Raw genomic sequence first — 20442 nt, forward strand, 5'->3', positions numbered from 1 at the left:
ATTTGGTGTTTTAAGGGTCAGTTCACACATTACATTTTTTAGGTGTACGCTGAAGGCATGTTAAGTCGAGTTTTAAAAATGTAACGTATGAATGCAACACACGTGCTGATCGTACAGATACATTAATCGGAAGCTGCCTTGGCAGTTTTATAACCCCTCTCTCTTGTGCCTGCGCGTGTTTTTAAAGGCTTCTCCAGGCCGTTCCTGTGGGTTCAAAAGCTTCTCTGCAATCTTGCAGGCTAGAAGCTCCCTCTCTTTCAAATGAAAGCGAGATTCCCGAATGATATGCATTTCTCTAGATATAAGAATCTCCCACACACTTGTGGAGTTTGAGCCTATAGACATGCCAATAAAACACACACAGAGAGAAATATGTACTCGATTCTACAGAGACTGTTTATCATTCTTCCTCCGGGTATTTGCTTTTCCTAACTATTTCATTCATAATTCAGAAGGAAGTCAACTAGGTTGCTCAAGGCTCATTCCCATCACTGTGCTTAGTTATGATTTATTATTAAGATTCCTTCGCCGCAGCCTGTCACAAGTAAACCTCGCTCTGCCTGCACCGTTTCAGCCGCCTGGGAAGCGTCGACTTTAGCAAAACGCATCGCACAAGACGCCTTAAACCCTGCTGCTTAACCAAAAGCCTTAACCAGCAGGGTTTAAGGTGTCTTCTGAACAGGGCCAATGATTTCAAAAGGTTAAACAAATATGCCCGACACACACACGTGGCCTTTTAGGGAGAAGGGTTCCTTGCAAAAAAGAGAAAGCGAAAAGTATGGCAGTGTTTATAACTCCGGCACTTGGGGCACATTCGAACACCACTTCTCTTGGGATGGCTTCACTGTTACCCAAAGCGGCATGTGCTGCAGCCTTCACACGTTTCAACCCTTGAGCTATTTTCCACTGATGAGTAGAGTCAATAACACAAGGACGGACATGTCCTTTTCTAGCTGCTGTTCGCTGAGTGAAAGAGCGTGTTCCACTGCTGTACAATGTAGACCATCCCAACTTAGCACAACTGCTGTCCCCAAAGTCCATTCCAGAAGGTAGCAAGGCATGAAAGTTCCTGAGGCAAATAGGGGGAGCAGTGAGGATATCAGGGACAACAGACCATGCCAAACTTCTGAAGCAACATTTAAAATACAACATTAAAAACATAACATCGAAAACAATTACAACAAAAGCAATACAAGGAGCAAAAAGACAGCAGTATGATTAATTTAAGACTAGCCTTTTCCAGCAGGCCTACTCAGGTGAATGTTAAATCAAGAATTTTTAAGATGTGTTGATTTGTTGTACTAATGTTGCTCCCCGCCTCGATCCAAGCAGACCTCAGTCCAATCAAGCTAACAATGCAACTCGGATCAAAGGAGCCAAGTATTCTTTAAATAACGAGCAAACACCCAGTCTTGCCTTTTCTGTCTCACACGCAGAGAACATCACTCCCTAACACCTACCTTTGAGTGCCCAGAGAGGAAGTCTGGGAGGAGGTACACCTGTGCCAGCAGCTCCACATAGTCATGGCAACGGAAGTAATAGATATGCGAAAGAATATTTTCAAGGGAGAAAGTCTCCAGGGCTGTTTGATGATCTGAAGGAAGAATGGAGGGGGGAATCTATGCTGAACATAGCATTTACTACCATCCTGCCCCATCTCTTCCCCAACTTGTCTTTTATGCACACAGTCAGCAAGGCAGAGCATGGAATGAGGAACCATTTAAATTCCTGGCTGTGAAGATAACAGAACTGGCAATGCCTAGCCCAGTGGTACAAGATTTCTAGGCAGAGGACAAAGCATCAACCTCCCTAAACGACACTTAAAAGGCTGCTTCAAGGCTTGAAATACAACTATCTGCAAAGAGTTCTCACAGAAACTGAAAAAGAATCCAGACCTAATGTAGGGTGGTGAAGTGAATTCAGCCAGGTATCCCTCCATCATGCCTGGGTCCAGCTCCAGCTCAGAGCCCCCCTCCCTCCCGCTAACAACTCTCACTACTGTGGATATCAGAGGGAAAATATGCAGCCATCAGGCATCCCTCCATTGTGCCTGGATCTGTAGGCTATGACAGGGAGAGGAAGCAGCAGGCCTTCCACTGTGTCCATGACCTGCTGAACTTTGCAACTAAGAATCTAGAGCCTGAATTTGCTTTTTTCCTCCTCCCTCCCAATCCCCTTTCCTTTCGTGTCATGTTTTTTTTAAACTGTAAGCCTGTGGGTAGGGACTGTCTTAAGAAATATCTTCGTAAGCTGCCTTGGGAATCTTTTTGGCTAAAGGGCGGGATCAAAATGCTATAAATAAAAATAAATAAATAAGAACACGACCTGGGAAAATATCTGATTCAATTCTTTTTCGCTCCACCTCTTTTGCTTTCGGTGCGCCCACCACTAGAACACAGACCCTCAGGGCTTCTCCAAAATGGAATTCAGTCCTCGGGATGAAAGAGGTTTTGCACCACTTTAAATAAAGCAGTTTCCTATGTTCTATACAAATAACATGGGGAAGGTTGCCCTTTGCTCAGAAGTGAACACAGCTTGGTAACAAACCTTCTTCTGGGTGCATTTCAGCAATTAGCTGGCAATGCTGGACACAGGCTGCTGCCATATCCACTACTCGGTCTACCATGAAACTCCCCTCTGTATCTATGAAAACAGCTTCTCCAGCAAGACCTCCAAAGCATTCTGGAATCTGCACATCCACCACCAGTTGCATGCTGGGAAAGGAGACAGAGAGAGGGACACAGGCAAAGAAATCATTGAACACCAATAAAGAAAGGTTATTAAAAGCCAACTTCTGGCTTATCTCTGGAGAAACTGGTTCTTCTTCTGCCAAATCAGGCAGGAAAGCACACAGCAAAGAGATCCCTGCAGTATGGAATGGGCAAATGACCTTGATCTTATTGTTATGGTCACAGGGCAATTTATAAGTCTGCAGAGATTTGAAAAACACCACTGTAAAGCTCATCTACAGCAAGACATTCAGGCAGAAAGTACTAACACACTTGCTTACTTAATAGGGAAGAAGTTCCATTGAAATTGGAACTAACACCCTGATCCAGTGTATATTTACTCAGAAGCCCCTTGAGCTGAATGTTTCTCCTCCTGAGCAAGTGGATACTGGATTACATTGTTGGGTCTTGAATGGACAGCTGCTCAATCTTGTAGTGGCTACAGACTTGTAATCAACACTATGCATTCAGCAAAGCTACTCCCATTTTCTTTTCCCATGAATGCTCCGGGCCACATGTGGGGCTCAGAGACATTCCTAGGAAATGAAGATGGCAGCTGGCTGCAGACCAATTTTGCCATCTGCAGTGCACCTATTTTGTAGTGGAACCCAGGAGAGTTTCTCAAATTGTCAAAGGTTGCTTACCTACCCCTGATCTGTTATATGGACTTACAACAGGATATATGGCACATGATTTTGTTTACTCCTCTCCAGAGTAACCTCGCCATTCAGAATATTGCAACTTAACACTTTATGTAGCCCATATATAGGCTGTGTTTGGATTTCTTAATAAACACTGGTTTGTTGCGATGAGGATAAACGTAGATTTCCCCCAGGTTTCTAGATTCTCTTCTTCAACAGAACTGCAAGAAGATCAGAAGCTTTTGTTCTCAATTTCAATTAACCACATTTCAGCAATCCATCTGAACCTTAAACAGTGGTTACTCTTAATTACGGCTTGTTGAAATAAGCCAGCTTCATAAACCATAGTTTGAAGCTGGACTGTTTCAAACAAACCATGATTAAGGTTAACCGTAGTTTGACATATTTGGACAATAAGATAAGCTGTATTTAATCAAAAAATTGAACTGAAAGCTTCCAAATGCAGATAAGGAGGGATGAGCATGTGAGTCCCTGGGGGATGCTAGGCTTGTTCCCGTCACAAGAAGCCATAGTCAATGGCTGCATTCAGAGATCACAATAGAAACAGGCCACAATTCACTAGGTACATGTTTTGAAAGCTTAAGTTCCTCTCTCTTGTATACACCCCAGACGATAAAGGGACACGGGGGATAATCTCCACAGCGGAATGGAACTCCTGGGCAAGTTTTCCAAGTACTGAGCTCAACTTGTCTGACTCAGAAGACACCCCCAGGAGTGATGGTAAACAAGAGGAGATGCAGAAAGAACTTCAAATCTTAGTTTTGGCAGGTGTTGCTTTTACCACAACTGTGTTTTGCCGACACCTGGTGCTCCACAGATCTCCGTTAGTTTCGTCAGCTGCATACCCCCTCCTAGGATACCATCCAACGCAGAGCAGAAGGTGATGATGAAGCCTTGAACTTGCTCCTCTTCAAAGAGTTCAAGAGCTGTGTATTTCCTGACAGCGGCTGGTTCCCCGGCAGGCTTTGCTCCGTCCCCATGTCGTTCCCGTCTGACCACTTGCAAAATTTCTAATGCCTCCTGCTTAGAAATTCCAGTTTCTGAAAAATCAAAATATAAAGTACATGTTAAATTATTTTGAAAAAAAGAAACAGACTCCTAATTAACTTTACTTGCAGGATTGACATCTCCTGCAAATGTTAGGTAAGTTAAACTATCCTACACATTTCTATTCAGAAGTAAATCCCGCTAAGTTCAATGAGACTTAGGTAAGTTTTCATAGAATTGCAGCCTAAAATGGTTTTCTTTCTTTTCATATCTGGAAACATCTCAGAGAAATGTTTTAACGTCTGACTTTTATTTTAAAAATGTTTTCCCCCAGCTGCTAGAGTTTCATCTGAAGTTTTAAAAATGCTTTATTCGTAATTGATGTTCTTACTATGCAATCCTATAATATCTACTTGGAAGTACATCCTTTTGAGTTCAATTGGACCTACTTTCAAGTGCGTAGAAGACTGCAGCCCAAGTGTTTAATGATATCATTTCAAACTGTATTTTATGACTGTATTGAATTTTTTAGGATTATATTTGACACAACATAGTAGAAGCACAGAATATTAGTAAATTATTACTAAGAGGGGAAAAATGAAACCATAACAATATGGCTTTCTCTTTGGTCATTTTGGTCAGGGTTGGGATTATATGTGTATTTACTTTGTCTTAATACCTGTTTATAATCTTGTTTATTTGCACTATTTAAAATAAATATTAGGGTGACCCTATGAAAAGGAGGACAGGGCTCCTGTATCTTTAACAGTTGTATTGAAAAGGAAATTTCAGCAGGTGTCATTTTGTATATATTTTATTTTATTTATTTATTTACATTTATGTACCGCCCCACAGCCGAAGCTCTCTGGGCGGTTTACAACAATTAAAAATAGTAAACATTAAAAGTATACAAAAAATTTAAAAACATAAAAACAGTATAAAAACAACAGTATCCATTTAAAACAACAATTCTGGGGTCCATTAAAAACAAACTTAACGTTGTTAAATGCTGTTAAAATGCCTGGGAGAAGAGAGCTGCAGGAGCTGTACCGGAATGACCATTTTTAAAGAGGGAAGGGCTCCTGCAGCTTTAACTGTTGTGATGAAGAGGAAATTTCATCAGGTTCTCCATATATACAAATGACACCTGCTGAAATTCCCTTTTCAATACAACTGTTAAAGATACAGGAGCCCTGTCCTCCTTTTCATATGGTCACCCTAAGGAGGTGTCACTTGTGTGCATGCAGCACCTGGTGAAATTCCCTCTTCATCACAACAGTTAAAGCTGAAGGAGCCCTACCTTCTTTTGTATCTGGTCAAGAGGGCAGGGCACCTGCAGCTTTAACTGTTGTGATGAAGAGGGAATTTCACCAGGTGCTCCATATATACAAATGACACCTGCTGACATTTCCTTTTCAATACAACTGTTAAAGATACAGGAGCCCAGTCCTCCTTTCCATAGGGTCACCCTATAAATATAATACATTAAAAAGATAAAATTAATAGTAGGTGGATGTTGGAAAATTGACATCTTTGGAAGCGCGATAGGAGAGTGACATCTAGCGGTTGCAAATGCCAAATGGCCAACCATAAAAACATCGAAGAATCTTGCGCCACCTTAAAAAACGAACCGAATGTTATTCTGACACGAACTTCTGTGGACTCCAGGCCCATTTCATTAGGCCTACCCGTTTCTAGTCAGCAGCAAACCCCATTCAGTTCAATGGGACTGACTTCCAGGCAAGACCCTATGCACAAAATATACACAGAAATTTCTGTTTATGTACAAGGCCCGCAAGCTATACATAATTAATAATAATAATAATAATAATAATAATAATAATAATAATAATAATAATAATAATAATAATAATAATAATAATAATAAATAATAGAAGTCCTGAGGCCCCTGTCATGGTGGGGAGGGAAAGGAAAAGTCAGTTTGGCTGAGGTAATTTTTTTTTGGCGGGAAGCGTTTTGGCGGGAAGCGGTTTTTCTCCTCAGCGTTGGCCGCCGGTACCTTTGCTGAGCTGACAGGGTCCGACCTCGAGCACGTCTTGGGCCGTCTGGAAACCGGCGGCGACGAGCTTGGCCCGGAGACCGGGCGCCAAGGGGAAGCTGCCCACGTCCCTCGGCTCCATGATGGAGGCGGAGGCGGCGAGAAGGGGAAGGAAGGAGGCGGCTCTCCGTCCTGCTCCGCCCCGGCCCGGCCCCCTTCGGGCGGCTCTTTGCCCTCCCGCTTCTTTCGTGAAGGGGGCCACGCTCCGCATTTACCTGGGAGTAAGCCCCATTGACTTCAGCGGGGTTTGCTTCTGAGTAGGCGCTGTACACTCTTTACTTCAGAGTAAGCCCCATTGACTTCAGCGGGGCTTGCTTCTGAGGAGGCACTATAAGGCTGCGATTCTGTATATGCTTTACTTAAAAGTAAGCCCCATTGATTTCAACGGGGTTTGCTTCTGAGTAGGCATTGCATAAGGCTGCGATTCTGTACACGGTTTACTTAAGAGTAAGCCCTATTGACTTCAACGGGGCTTGCTTCAGAGTAGGCACTGCGCTATAAGGCTGTGATTCTGTACACTCTTTACTTAAGAGTAAGCCCCATTGACTTCAGCGGGGCTTCCTTCTGAGGAGGCACTATAAGGCTGCGATTCTGTATATACTTTACTTAAGAGTAAGTCCCATTGATTTCAACGGGGCTTGCTTCAGAGTAGGCACTGCGCTATAAAGCTGCGATTCTGTACACACTTTACTTAAGAGTAAGCCCCATTGATTTCAACGGGGCTTGCTTCTGAGGAGGCACTATAAGGCTGTGATTCTGTATATGCTTTACTTAAGAGTAAGCCCCATTGATTTCAACAGGGTTTGCTTCTGAGTAGGCATTGCATAAGGCTGCGATTCTGTACACGCTTTACTTAAGAGTAAGTCCCATTGATTTCAACGGGGCTTGCTTCAGAGTAGGCACTGCGCTATAAGGCTGCGATTCTGTACACACTTTACTTAAGAGTAAGCCCCATTGATTTCAACGGGGCTTGCTTCTGAGGAGGCACTATAAGGCTGTGATTCTGTATATGCTTTACTTAAGAGTAAGCCCCATTGATTTCAACGGGGTTTGCTTCTGAGTAGGCATTGCATAAGGCTGCGATTCTGTACACGCTTTACTTAAGAGTAAGCCCCATTGATTTCAATGGGGCTTGCTTCAGAGTAGGCACTGCGCTATAAGGCTGCGATTCTGTACACTCTTTACTTAAGAGTAAGCCCCATTGACTTCAACGGGGCTGGCTTCAGAGCAGACATTGCGCTGTAAAGGCTGTGATCCTGTACATTTATGTTATTTATTTATTACATTTATATACCGGCCCATAGCCGAAGCTCTCTTACACAGACCCACAAACCTTCGTGTAACCTTGATTGTGGCCCAATTAAAGGTGCATAATTTTTTATTTATTTATTTATTTATTATTTATATAGCACCATCAGTGTAAACGGTGCTGTACAGAGTAAAACAATACCATCGCAAAACCCTGCCGCATAGGCTTACATTCTAATAAACTAATAATATTACACATAGTCCTTCCTGCAATCTGTACTGTCATAACCCAGCTGAATCCGTTTTCTCTCTCGCACGCAGGCGCGCACGGACACGTGTTCTGTGCTGGAAAAAGACCATTATTCTGACATTCGGTCACTAAAGGATGAATTCCTCCGCGGTTAGGAAACGGGGTGACCGCGTTCCTACGACGGTTTGGCAAAGGAAGGGGTAGGTGTTTAGGGGCGAGAGAAGTTTATTTACGGGAAACAGCCCTGGTATTAGCAGGTGAGGGGTAATTTGGGGGCGCAGTCTTGAATATACTCGGGGACAAAACAGAGTAGGGGAGAACTGAACCTGTGCAACGCGGAGTGGAGGGATAATTAAGGTCGAAAGTTTCTACCCCTAATTATATACTTATAGTAGAAACGGGTAAACACACTTACTAGGCCCAAATTCCACTAAGGAAACCTGCCTGGGCGTCCCTTAAGTTACACTGAACTTGCTACTAAATGATATATCTGGAATTGTTCAGTTGTGTGTGGGTGTAAAACACGTTTTGGAAGATAGCATTTCTCCCACCACCTCGCCAATTTTTCTGATTTAATTCCCGTTGCTTGTTTATGGTCCAAACCGGTTTTAGCGTTGATGGAGAAGGGCTCAAAGCGGGAATAATCGTAAATAGGAAACCAGGAATTCGGTTCCCTGGAAATAAAGGCCTATTGCGGTCAATGAAACTTATCCCCCAGACAATATGCAGTAAGTAGGTCTATTTAAAACGTGGTGGTGCTGGTGGTCACGGAATAAATGTAGAGAGGCCAGTCCTAAATCTGGATTATCTTTAAACCAGGGTGAATGGTCTACGCACTCCGTGTCCTTGTCCAGTGAAGCTGTGTCCTCTGAAAAGGATCCCACGAAGATCATTCTTAAAAAGGGTAAGGGCCGCATTAGAGTGCGGAGATCTTTGCAACTTGGGGTTTTGGAATGCAAAAAGAAGCACTTCTTTTAATGATAATAATAATTGGAAACCATTTTTGGTGCCGTAAGAAATTGCCTCTTCATTTGCTCCTGCAAAGAGATGCAGGACGCGCATCCGGTTTGTCCTTTGCATTGATCCCCAACAGCAAATTTTGCAAACTGAAGGATAAATCTGCCACCCCGTTGCTCTCTCGGGCATGCAATGAAGACAAGTTTTGCACCTGGAGGATTAGACAAATGTAAACGTTGGTGCGCTTTTTAGGAGGTGGCGGTCACGGTCCCCAAATCCAGCCTCTGTGTAGGGTGGCGGTAGGCCTCTGACAAAAGACAAGCTCCCTGTACGAAACTGGCGTACTGGATTAAAACTGGGATGCGGTGCAGTTTTACATGGCGATAAGCGTGCGCTTGGCAAGGATCTTACCTTACTTGCTGCTGGAGGCGCTAGATATGGGTCTTACTCCCAAGTAAGCGTGCCTATGTAGAATTAATAGGACCGCCCTCTCCCCAATTTGCAAAGGCATAAAGAAAGAAAAAAGGATGCTTTTATAGAAGATAAAAAAATAATGTTAATTTAAAAAAGATTTGTTTTCGAGAGCGTTTTTGTCTTGTAGAAAGGTTGGATGCAGAAGTTTACTTTCTTTCCTTGTGTGATGCCATTGTATTGAGTTATTTCATTAATAGCGTTGCTTCTGAATAATAACATTTTTTAAAATGTTAGAATAAACTTTACGAGCGTGGAAGAAAGGAATAAAACCGCATCGCGGGCGTCATAGGGGGCGTTGACTATGCTAATGAGAAGGCGTGGTCTTGTAGCTTGGCTGTGGAGGAAATTAAAAGTTCTTATTAATTTCACCTGGCATGCAGAATCAGCGGCGGGCAGAAGCCGTGATAACAGGTGGCACGCTGGCTCTGCGGCGGAAAATATTGGGGAGGGCGGCGAGGAGAAAGAAACTGACTAGAGTTCCTGTCATTCTTGCAGCCCACCGTAATTTGGAAAGCTAAGAGCGCCCGGCTGGTGTTTGAGGCGCGGCACTTGGGGTTAAGACTATACTTTCAGGGATCATTTCTATAGTATCAAACTAGAGAAGTGCACTCGAAAGTGGTCGGTTGAGCAAGCCACGAGGAGGAGTCAAAGTGTTCTCTTCTGAGCGCGAAGCGAGTGGGCAGTGCTGCATTTCTGTGGCTGCTGCCTGCTATTGATGACCGTTCTGGCTTCCTTATGTTAAGGAGGTTGGAGGGAGAGAACACAGACTGAGTGGTTTGTTCACAATTTTTTATGCTGGTTTGAAAAACAGAGTCTAATTATTACCATCATGAAGAGTGTAATTCTATCTGCACCCAAAAACAGGAGTTCTACATTTTCTTTCTTTGTCTAAACATGCTTTGTTGCTCTTGCTGCAATGTCATAGGATTTTTCTTCCTTCCTTACATATCTATCCTCCTTTTTTTCTCTCTTTTGCAAAGGACCCACGGGGACTTGTATGCTGCTCCTTCCCTCCATTTTTTTTCTCACAACAACCCTGTGAAGTAGGATAGGCTGTGACTCAGCGACTGACCCAAAGTGACCTGCTGAGATTCATGGCTGAGTGGGGGATTAGAACCAGGATCTCCCAATTTCTAGAAATTATCTTTTCCCATATATCTAATCTCTTTTGTGTCTCATGTTTCCTCTTTTGTGTATTTTTCTTCTGATGAAGTAGACAGTGTTTTTGAAAGCATTCTTTATGAAAACATAGGTTGGCAGCTCAACTCATTTTACTATTAAGGTTTGGGGAACGTTTGGTCTTCCAGGTAGTGTCAGACTACACCACCCATCAGCCCTAGCCAGCATAATTAATAGTGAGGGAGGATGGGAGTTGCAGTCACATGTTCTTGTCCCTGGCCTAAACTTCCATGCAGTAGAGAGCCCGCTGCAATAACAGCAAGAAGTTTACTTTCTTGTGTGATGCCATTGCATTGAGTTATTTCATTAATTGCGTTGCTTCTGAATAATATTTTTAAAAATGTTAGAATGAACCTTACGAGCATGGAAGAAAGAAAGCAGCGTCACGGGCGTCATAGGGGGCGTTGACTATGCTAATAAGAAGGCGTGGCTTGTAGCTTTGCTGGAGAATAGCTTTGCCGTGGAGGAATTTAAATGTTCTTATTAATTGCACCTGGAATGCAGAATCTGCGGCAGAAGCCGTGATAACACGTGGCGCGCTGGCTCTGCGCGAACAATATTGGGGAGGGCGGGGAGGAGAAAGAAATTGACTAGAGTTCCTGTCATTCTTGCAGCCCACCGTAATTTGGAAAGCTAAGAGCTCCCGGCTGGTGTTTGAGGCGCGGCACTTGGGGTTAAGACTATACTTTCAGGGATCATTTCTATAGTATCAAACTAGAGAAGTGCACTCGAAAGTGGTCGGTTGAGCAAGCCACGAGGAGGAGTCAAAGTGTTCTCTTCTGAGCGCGAAGCGGGTGGGCAGTGCTGCATTTCTGTGGCTGCTGCCTGCTATTGATGACCGTTCTGGCTTCCTTATTTTAAGGAGGTTGGAGGGAGAGAACACAGACTGAGTGGTTTGTTCCCAATTTTTTATACTGGTTTAAAAAAACAGAGTCTAAGTATTACCATCATGAAGGGTGTAATTCTATCTCCACCCAAAAACAGGAGTTCTACATTTTCTTTTTCTGTCTAAACATGCTTTGTTGCTTTTGCTGCAATGTCATAGGATTTTTTCTTGCTTCCTTACATATCTATCCTCCTTTTTTCTCTCTTGCAAAGGATCTAAGGGGACTTGTATGCTCCTCCTCCTCTCCTTTTCCCCCCTCTCACAACAACTCTGTGAGGTAGGCTATCCTCTTGTAAAGGACCCATGGGGACTTGTATGCTGCTCCTTCTCTCCATTTTCTCTCTCACAACAACCCTGTGAAGTAGGATAGGCTGTGACTCAGCGACTGACCCAAAGTGACCTGCTGAGATTCATGGCTGAGTGGGGGATTAGAACCAGGATCTACCAAATTCCAGAAATTATTTTTTCCATATAACTAATATCTTTTGTGTCCTGTGTTTCCTCTTTTATTTATTTATTTATTACATTTTTATACCGCCCAATAGCGGAAGCTCTCTGGGCGGTTCATAAAAATTAAAACCATAATAAAACAACCAACAGGTTAAAAGCACGAATAAAAAATACAGTATAAAAAGCACAATCAGGATAAAACCACGCAGAAAAATTGATATAAGATTAAAATACAGAGTTAGAACAGTAAAATTTAAATTTAAGTTAAAATTAAGTGTTAAAATACTGAGAATAAAAAGGTCTTCAGTTGGCGACGAAAAGAGTACAGTGTAGGCGCCAGGCGGACCTCTCTGGGGAGCTCATTCCACAACCGGGGTGCCACAGCGGAGAAGGCCCTCCTCCTAGTAGCCATCTGCCTCACTTCCTTTGGCAGGGGCTCACGGAGAAGGGCCCCTGTAGATGATCTTAAGGTCCGGGCAGGTACATATGGGAGGAGGTGTTCCTTCAAATAACCTGGCCCCAAACTGTTTAGGGCTTTGAATGTTAATGCCAGCTCTTTTGTGTGTTTTTCTTCTGATGAAGTAGACACTGCTTATGAAAGTGTGTGAATATTAGTTATTAAGCAGACACAAGACTCTTTGTGGCTGCTGCTGCAGCAAAGTAATTGATCTTCTGGAAGTTATTTCTTCCCCATATCTCTGATCCATTTTGTGTCCCTTATTCAATATTTTCCATATATTTCTCTTAGTTTTCAGTGTTTCATATTCTTAGTGTTTATTATCTTTGATTAATTTCTATTTTACTTTCTGCGAGTGAAATTGGGCTTATGAATATTAAAGTATTTCTATTGTGAGGCTGCAATCTTTACTCTTGAGCAAGCCCTGTAGAATGCCACAAGGCTTACTTCTGAGTAGACATGTATAGGATTGCGCTCTTAAGCCTACTGCACCATAACCAACAGAGTTGTCTAACACCTTAAAAATTGTCAGTACAAGTCCTGAATGTTCTCAGAAGTGAGCCCCATACCAATCAAGAGGTGCATAGGATGGCAGCTCAACTCATTTCACTATTAAGGTTTGGGAAACATTTGGTCTTCCAGGTGGTGTCAGACAACACCACCCATCAGCCCCAGCCAGCATAATTAATAGTGAGAAAGGATGGGAGTTGCAGCCACGTGTTCTTCATCCCTGGCCTAAACTTCCATGCAGTAGAGAGCCCGCTTCAATAACATCAAGAAGTTTACTTTCTTTCCTTGTGTGTTGCCATTGCATTGAGTTATTTCATTAATTGCGTTGCTTCTGAATAATAACATTTAAAAAAATGTTAGAATAAACCTTACGAGCATGGAAGAAATAAATAAAGCAGCGTCGTGGGCGTCATAGGGGGCGTTGACTATGCTAATGAGAAGGCATGGTCTTGTAGCTTGGCTGGGGAGTAGCTTTGCCGTGGATTATTAGTTTCTTATTAATTTCACCTGGCACGCAGAATCTGCGGCAGGCAGAAGCCGTGATAACAGGTGGTGCGCTGGCTCTGTGCGGAAAATATTGGGGAGGGCGGCGAGGAGAAAGAAACTGACTAGAGTTCCTGTCATTCCTGCAGCCCACTGTAATTTGGAAAGCTAAGAGCTCCCGGCTGGTGTTTGAGGCGCGGCATCTGGGGTTAAGACTATACTTTCAGGGATCATTTCTATAGTATCAAACTAGAGAAGTGCACTTGAAAGTGGTCGGTTGAGCAAGCCACGAGGAGGAGTCAAAGTGTTCTCTTCTGAGCGCGAAGCGGGTGGGCAGTGCTGCATTTCTGTGGCTCCTGCCTGCTATTGATGACCGTTCTGGCTTCCTTATTTTAAGGAGGTTGGAGGGAGAGAACACAGACTGAGTGGTTTGTTCACAATTTTTTATACTGGTTTAAAAAACAGTGTCTAATTACTACCTTCATGAAGGGTGTATTTTCTTTCTTTGTCTAAACATGCTTTGTGGCTCTTGCTGCAGTGTCATAGGACTTTTTATTTCTTCCATACATATCTATCCTTTTTTCTCTCTTGCAAAGGACCCACGGGGACTTGTATGCTGCTCCTTCTCTCCATTTTTTCTCTCACAACAACCCTGTGAAGTAGGATAGGCTGTGAGTCAGTGACTGACCCAAAGTGACCTGCTGAGTGGGGGATTAGAACCAGGATCTCCCAATTTCCAGATTTCCCCCTCCCCCCCATATAACTAATTTCTTTTGTGTCCCATGTTTCCTGTTTTGTATGTTTTTCTTCTGATGAAGTAGCCAGTGTTTATGAAAGCATGTGCATATTAGTTTTTAAGCCGACACAAGACTCTTTGTGGCTCCTGCTGCAGCAAAGTAATTGCTCCTCTGGATCCATTTTGTGTCCCTTGTTCAATACTTTCCACGTATTTCTTTTATTTTTCAGTGTTTCATATTGTTAGTGTTTATTATGTTTGATTAATTTCTATTTTACTTTCTGTCCGTGAAATTGGGCTTATGAATATTAAAGTATTTATATTGTGATGCTGCAATCTTTACTCGTGAGCAAGCCCTGTAGAATGCCATGAGGCTTACTTCTGAGTAGACATGTATAGGATTGCACACAGCTGGCTGGGGCATTCTGGGAGTTGTAGTCCAACACATCTGGAGCGCCCCAGGTTGAGGAAGGCTGTTTTACAGGGTAGTTCTATGTATGTTCGCTTAGAAGAAAGATCTATTGAGGTCCATAGGATTTCCTGTTAAGTGTACAGGATTGTAGCAAGAGCCTTTCCGTGTTTACTTAGGAGTAAGCCTCGGGCTGCAAAGATCCGGGAAGCTTTTGCCTGTATCAGCCGGCGGAAGCGACGTCAGGACTCCACGTGGATTTAAAGAGCCAGTAAACGAGCAGAAGAGAAGTCTGTTCTAGGAAGGATCGGGTGGGAACGTGATTGGCTGCTTGGGTCTCCTATGCAAATCGAAAGACAGAGGGGCTTATGGTCATTTGCCGGTTCCAAAGCAAATGCAAAGTTTTAAAGCGTTTCTCCAAAGAAATTCTCCACGGCGGACTTGAAGCCGATAGTTTTTCGGCCGTGTGAATGAATCCCGCGAAGGGGTCGCGTGGGCTAGGAAGCCGGTTGCTGTGACTTACAGAGCAGGGCGGGAGACCCAGGCTGGCGAGCCGAGCACCTTACCGTTAAGACTATACTTTCAGGGATCATTTCTATAGTATCAAACTAGAGAAGTGCACTCGAAAGTGGTCGGTTGAGCAAGCCACGAGGAGGAGTCAAAGTGTTCTCTTCTGAGCGCGAAGCGAGTGGGCAGTGCTGCATTTCTGTGGCTGCTGCCTGCTATTGATGACCGTTCTGGCTTCCTTATTTCAAGGAGGTTGGAGGGAGAGAACACAGACTGAGTGGTTTGTTCACACTTTTTTTATACTGGTTTAAAAATAGAAAAAAAAACTTGTTTTAGCTCTTTTATGTGCCCAGCTTTGATAATGCAAAGGGCTCCTAACCTACTTTCCCCTCAAATATTAACAGTACAATTCCCATCATCCCCACCTAGCTTGGCAACCAGCCAAGAATGCTGGGCGGTTTCAGGCTTGTTCTTTGAAATACCTGGAGGCCACTGGTATTTCTTTAATGCTTTATGCCCAGTATTTAATTACTTTTTCCCAGTTAGCATATTAATAAATATAAAAAATGAAGTATATTTACCAGCAAAACCAAGATTTAAGGTGCTTGTTTAGAAATGGAGGGCATCAGCATTTCTTTAATGCTTTACATTCCCAGTATGTAGTCACTTTTTTCTAGTTGGCATATTTATAAATATAAACGTATTTTCAACAGCAAAACCAAGATTTAAGGTGCAATCTTATGCATGTTTAGAAATGGAGGGCACCAGCATTTCTTTAATGCTTTATATTCCCCGTATTTAGTCACTTTTTTCCAGTTCGCATAATTATAAATATAAAAGTGAAGGCTTTTCAGCAGCAAAACCAAGATTTAAGGTGCAATCCTAGGAATGTTTAGAGAGAAAAAAGTCATACAACTTTCAGCATTTGCCAACCACCTATGCACCCTATTTTAGGATTCTTTGCCTTACACTGCTATCTAGTGGGCAGTTACAGAACTGACAAAGAACATGTAACGACATATATATTATTTTTATTTTATTTATTTCATTTCTATGCCGCCCAATAATTGAAGCTCTCTAGGTTTTGCCATGAATTAACCCAAAAGGTAAAAACAAAAACCACACGCAAGAATAAACCACTAGGTTTATATGTTGTCCTGATCTTGGAGGAAGAGAGAGCTACACAATCCCTTCCATCCCTGCAATGATGCTGAGACAGGTTGCTTTTATCTCACTACTAGCAGGATCAGGGAAAGTGATCACAATAGATGGGAAATTGTCAGCAGGGGCCTCAGGATACCGTGTGTGTGTGTGTGAATTTCGTGGTAGGAGGGGAGTCAGGATACAAGGTGGGGGGGGGCATGCCACATCTAAGGCCCTGCAGCTGCAAAAGTGTACTTTGAACTGTTCGTAATGTATTTTTGTAAGGTAATAGCCTCTTTCTGGTTTAGGTTTGGAGGTGTGGTCTGCTGCTGAATACCCGTCACTGCATACACTGATGGTAAAGATATGAGTCAGCTTTGGAGAAAGTTGTTCCTCTCACACCTGAGATAAAGAGACTGGATTTCAGAGTACACACACAGACAGACAGACAGACGTGAGCCACTTGACTGGGACTGATGATGCATTTTGGCACATGCGAGTTCCTGAACTCGCTCCCCTTAAGCCGATCTCAGACTAAAAACATGAGTCCACCCAAATCCGGGGCTCTTTATATGAACATCCGTTCCTTTCGCTAACAGCACCTTGGGTTTTGTTTATAAGATAAATAAATCTTCAGCTGCTGATGACAGAGAAGAACTTAAGCTTGTTTAAGTCACGACGCGTTCATGTAAGGATATTGGTTGCCTTCTTTCCTGCCTCACACAGTGTGCATGTCCAATGAAAATGGTAATCTAGTCCCTGTCCATTTTTGCCTCTTTCAAATAGAATAAACATTATCATAGAATTGTGGCATTGGAAGGGACCACAAGGATCATTTATTCTAACCCCCTGCAACATGCAGGAAAGCCAGTTAAACCATCCATGAGAGGTGGCTGTCCAGCCTCTTCTTAAAAACCTCCAGAGATGGAGAACCCAGAACCTCTGTAGATACAGTTCCGCTGTTGCACAGATCTTACAGTCAGGAAGATTTTCCTTACATTTAATTATGGAAAACATGGCCTCTTATGTTAGGCCCAGTGGTTACGGAACAGAAAACACCAGGTGGAAGGTAGTTCAGTGGCACGACCAGTGACAAGGGTAGGCATGGTTGGGCATATGGTTTGAAAGACCGTATTCTCCCTTATGAGGCTGCCTGTGCTTTAAGATCTTCTGGAGAAACCCTTCTTTCAGTCCCACCATCTTCACAGGTGCACTTGGTGGGAACGCGGGAGAGGGCCTTCTTGGTGGCTGCTCCAGTGCTTTGGAACCCTCTTCCCGGAGAAACTAGTCCCAGAGAAACTAATTTTTCTTGCGTAGGAACTGCTGGCAAAAAAATAGTGAAAATGTAAATGTCAAGGAAGAGACTCGAAGCAGCTAAAAAGATTCCAAAGTGTTCTTGTCAAGAATTCCTGCAGCTGGTTTCAGAATTTGGCTGTGATCCACCCCCAACTCAGGGTTTTTTAAAAAGCAAGTTTTCCAACTGCACAAATGCCGTGTCAGACACCCGCTGTTCCTATGAATGGATGAGCATTTTGACATGGATTCAAAATGTTCATCCCTATCCAGGTTCTTACACATTAACACCTGATTTCTGAGCCTTCTGGGAATTGTAGGACCTTTCCGCCCTGTTGAAACATGCACTGGAATGTGCCCTACACCAGAAGCAAGCTCCATTGAGTTCAATGGGGCTTTCTCTCAGTTTAGCATCTAGAAGCTGGCTGCCCAATGCCCCAAAAACACAGTGTGTGAAGGTATTTCTATTTATATATCAGCCCACTAGCTCCTTCATATTTTTTTTAAAAATAGCCTGTCTGCAGCTACTACTATACATTAGATACAAATCCTTAGATACAAATCCCACTTCCTTCAATGGGGATTACTCCCAGGTAAGTTAAAGAGCCAACAGTAGCCACCTTTTCAAAGTTTTTGGAAATATCTCCACCAAAACTCAGTACATGAAAGGATTTTACAACTGGGAATATAAAAGACTTCACAGGGCAGAATATTACAACAGATAAAATCCTTAAGAACATAAGAAGACCCATGCAGGTCAGATCGAGAGCCCATCTAGGCCAGGATTATGTTAAAAACCAGCTGCTCAGGAGAAACTCACAAGTGGAACATGAGTGCTCTTGCCGGTGTTCCCCAGCACCTGATGATACATAGGCATCGTGCCACTGATCCTGGAGGTAGCATGCAGCCATGAGGACTAGTAGCCATCGATGCCCTTCCCCTGGAATTTGTCAACCCCCCATTTATTTTATTTATTTATTTATCATATTTATACCCTGTTCCTCAGCCAAAAAAGGCTCTCAGAGCGGCTTACACATAGCAAAAAAGACAGTCCCTGCCCTCAGGCTTACAGTCTAATAAAGACATGACACACAAGGAACAGGAGTTCAGGATGGAGGGGGGGATCTTGATGGCCGTCTCTGCATCTTGTGGAAGTGAGTTCCACAGTTGCGCTGTGTGAAGAAGTCCTTCCTTTTGCCTGTCCTGAATCGCCCACTGATCTCCTTCATGGGAGAAACGCACCAGGTTCTAGTATTATGAGAAAGGGAGAAAAATGTTTCCCTATCCACATTCGCCACACCAGGCATAATTTTTACTCTATCACGTCTCCCCGTTTTCCCCAACCTAAACAATCCTAGCAGTTGTAACCTTCCCAACCTTGGATCATTTTAATTGCTTGTCTGATAACACAGGAAGATTTTTTTTCATGATTGTGAAGTATTATTAATGAGGGGAATGATTCTGATAGTAATTAAGACGGCTAGTTTAAGATGTCAAAATGGGGGAAGCAAGGAAAAAGGCTGACTGGGGCATGCTGGGAGTTGCAGGATTTATAAACATGCATTGTATTACCCCCTAAATGTATAAAAAGCAAAGAATGGGAAATTAGGATGCAATCCCATTCAAATTTGGGGGGGGGGAGTCCTACAACTCCCCCCTTAAGTATGAATGGGATTGTGTCTTTATTAAATGTTAATCCCACCCTCAGGCTGCAAAATGTCTGGGCACATCCTCCTAATCTGTGGCTCTCCAGGTGTTGGATTGCAATACCCATCATCCCCGAGTTGCCCACGCTGGCCAGGGGGATGGGAGTTGGGGATATTTAGCAACGTCGGGAAGACCTCATCGTGTCCTGTCCCTTACAATTCTGCTTTCACAAAACAATGGCTTTTTAAAATTTAAGTTGCAACCAATATCGGGTTGCAGAAATTGCAGGAGGGGTCTACCTCTCTCTCTCCCCCCACAAACCGGCCTCGTGCAATCTGCTTTGCAGGTCAAGAGTGCAGAAATAATGCACGCAAACTTCCGCGTAAAGTTTATTGTGAATACACACACGCACGCAAACACCCTCATGCAACCGCTCTTGCAGTTCGGGGTGCAGAAATATTGCCCCCCAAACCTCCGTGCAACTTTTACTGTAAACGCACACACAAAACAACCCTCATGCCTTGCAACTGAGGGTGTAAAAACATCACACCCCAAACCTCCGTGCAAGCTTCGCTGTAGCCCAATTTAGGGTGCACCGCATTACGCACAAAGCTTCGTGCAATCTTTATTGCAAGAACCCAACTGGATACGCCTTTCTCGCACACGCACACGTGCGTTCTAGCCTTCAAAGAAACGTTATTCCGACAAAAACCGGTGGCCACGTTGGTACCACAGTTTGGCAAAGGAAGGGGTGAGTGTTTAGGGGCGAGAGAGGGTTATATAGGGGAAGCAGCCGTGGTTATAGCAGGTGAGGAGTTTTTTTGGGGGGGTAGTTTGGGGCGCAGTCTGGATCTAGGGAGAGGTTAGCAGCGTTGGGGTCAAGAACAGAGGCGGATATATACCTGGGGACAAAATGGATTAAGGGAAAACAACCCACGTAGTACTGGAGTGTGTGTGTGTGTGTGTGTGTGTGTGTGTGTGTGTGTGTGTGTGTGAGAGAGAGAGAGAGAGAGAGAGAGAGAGAGAGAGAGAGAGAGAGAGAATTAACGTTCATCCCATAAACATGCTTGCTGTGTGTGCAAGGTTTTGGAAAAGGGGATTCTCCTCTCCTCTCCATCTTCCCCTAGTAAATACACTTAGGCCTAGAGAGTAAGTTACACTGAACTTACTACGAAGTAATTATACTTGGGGTTGTTGGGTGGTGTGCGTGCGTGTATAAGCGTGTTTTGGAAGAGAAGAATTTCTGCCCGTCCTGCCCCCAAACACACCTTTTTCCATTGCTTGTTTATTTATTTATTGCATCTGTATACTGCCCCACAGCCAAAGCTCTCTGGGCGGTTCAGGTAAGATAAAAACACTTAAAAACAATACACAAA

General features: G+C 43.5%; 1 protein-coding gene and 4 non-coding genes across 5 annotated transcripts in view; 4 read left to right on the forward strand and 1 right to left on the reverse strand.

Moving 5' to 3' along the window:
• The window catches only part of RAD51C (RAD51 paralog C), a 36070-nt gene extending 29551 nt beyond the window's left edge, over positions 1-6519 (reverse strand). The window contains exons 1-4 of the mRNA XM_063146488.1: positions 6399-6519; positions 4173-4431; positions 2548-2714; positions 1461-1594 (exon numbers count right to left, since the gene is read on the reverse strand). Coding sequence (XP_063002558.1) covers positions 1461-1594; positions 2548-2714; positions 4173-4431; positions 6399-6519 — 681 coding nt within the window. The remainder of the gene's footprint in view (positions 1-1460; positions 1595-2547; positions 2715-4172; positions 4432-6398) is intronic.
• Positions 6520-9923: 3404 nt separating this feature from the next.
• LOC134412887 (small nucleolar RNA U3) lies at positions 9924-10142 on the forward strand. Its single transcript, XR_010026444.1, has one exon. It is a non-coding gene; the product is annotated as a small nucleolar RNA U3 (small nucleolar RNA).
• A 1079-nt stretch (positions 10143-11221) lies between these two features.
• Positions 11222-11440, forward strand: LOC134412876 (small nucleolar RNA U3). The gene has a single exon (XR_010026443.1). It is a non-coding gene; the product is annotated as a small nucleolar RNA U3 (small nucleolar RNA).
• Positions 11441-13542: 2102 nt separating this feature from the next.
• On the forward strand, positions 13543-13761 carry LOC134412834 (small nucleolar RNA U3). The gene has a single exon (XR_010026435.1). It is a non-coding gene; the product is annotated as a small nucleolar RNA U3 (small nucleolar RNA).
• Positions 13762-15046: 1285 nt separating this feature from the next.
• On the forward strand, positions 15047-15265 carry LOC134412865 (small nucleolar RNA U3). Its single transcript, XR_010026442.1, has one exon. It is a non-coding gene; the product is annotated as a small nucleolar RNA U3 (small nucleolar RNA).
• The last annotated feature ends 5177 nt before the right edge of the window (positions 15266-20442 follow it).

This window comes from Elgaria multicarinata, chromosome 22, assembly GCF_023053635.1.
Source record: "Elgaria multicarinata webbii isolate HBS135686 ecotype San Diego chromosome 22, rElgMul1.1.pri, whole genome shotgun sequence".
Lineage (NCBI taxonomy): Eukaryota > Metazoa > Chordata > Lepidosauria > Squamata > Anguidae > Elgaria > Elgaria multicarinata.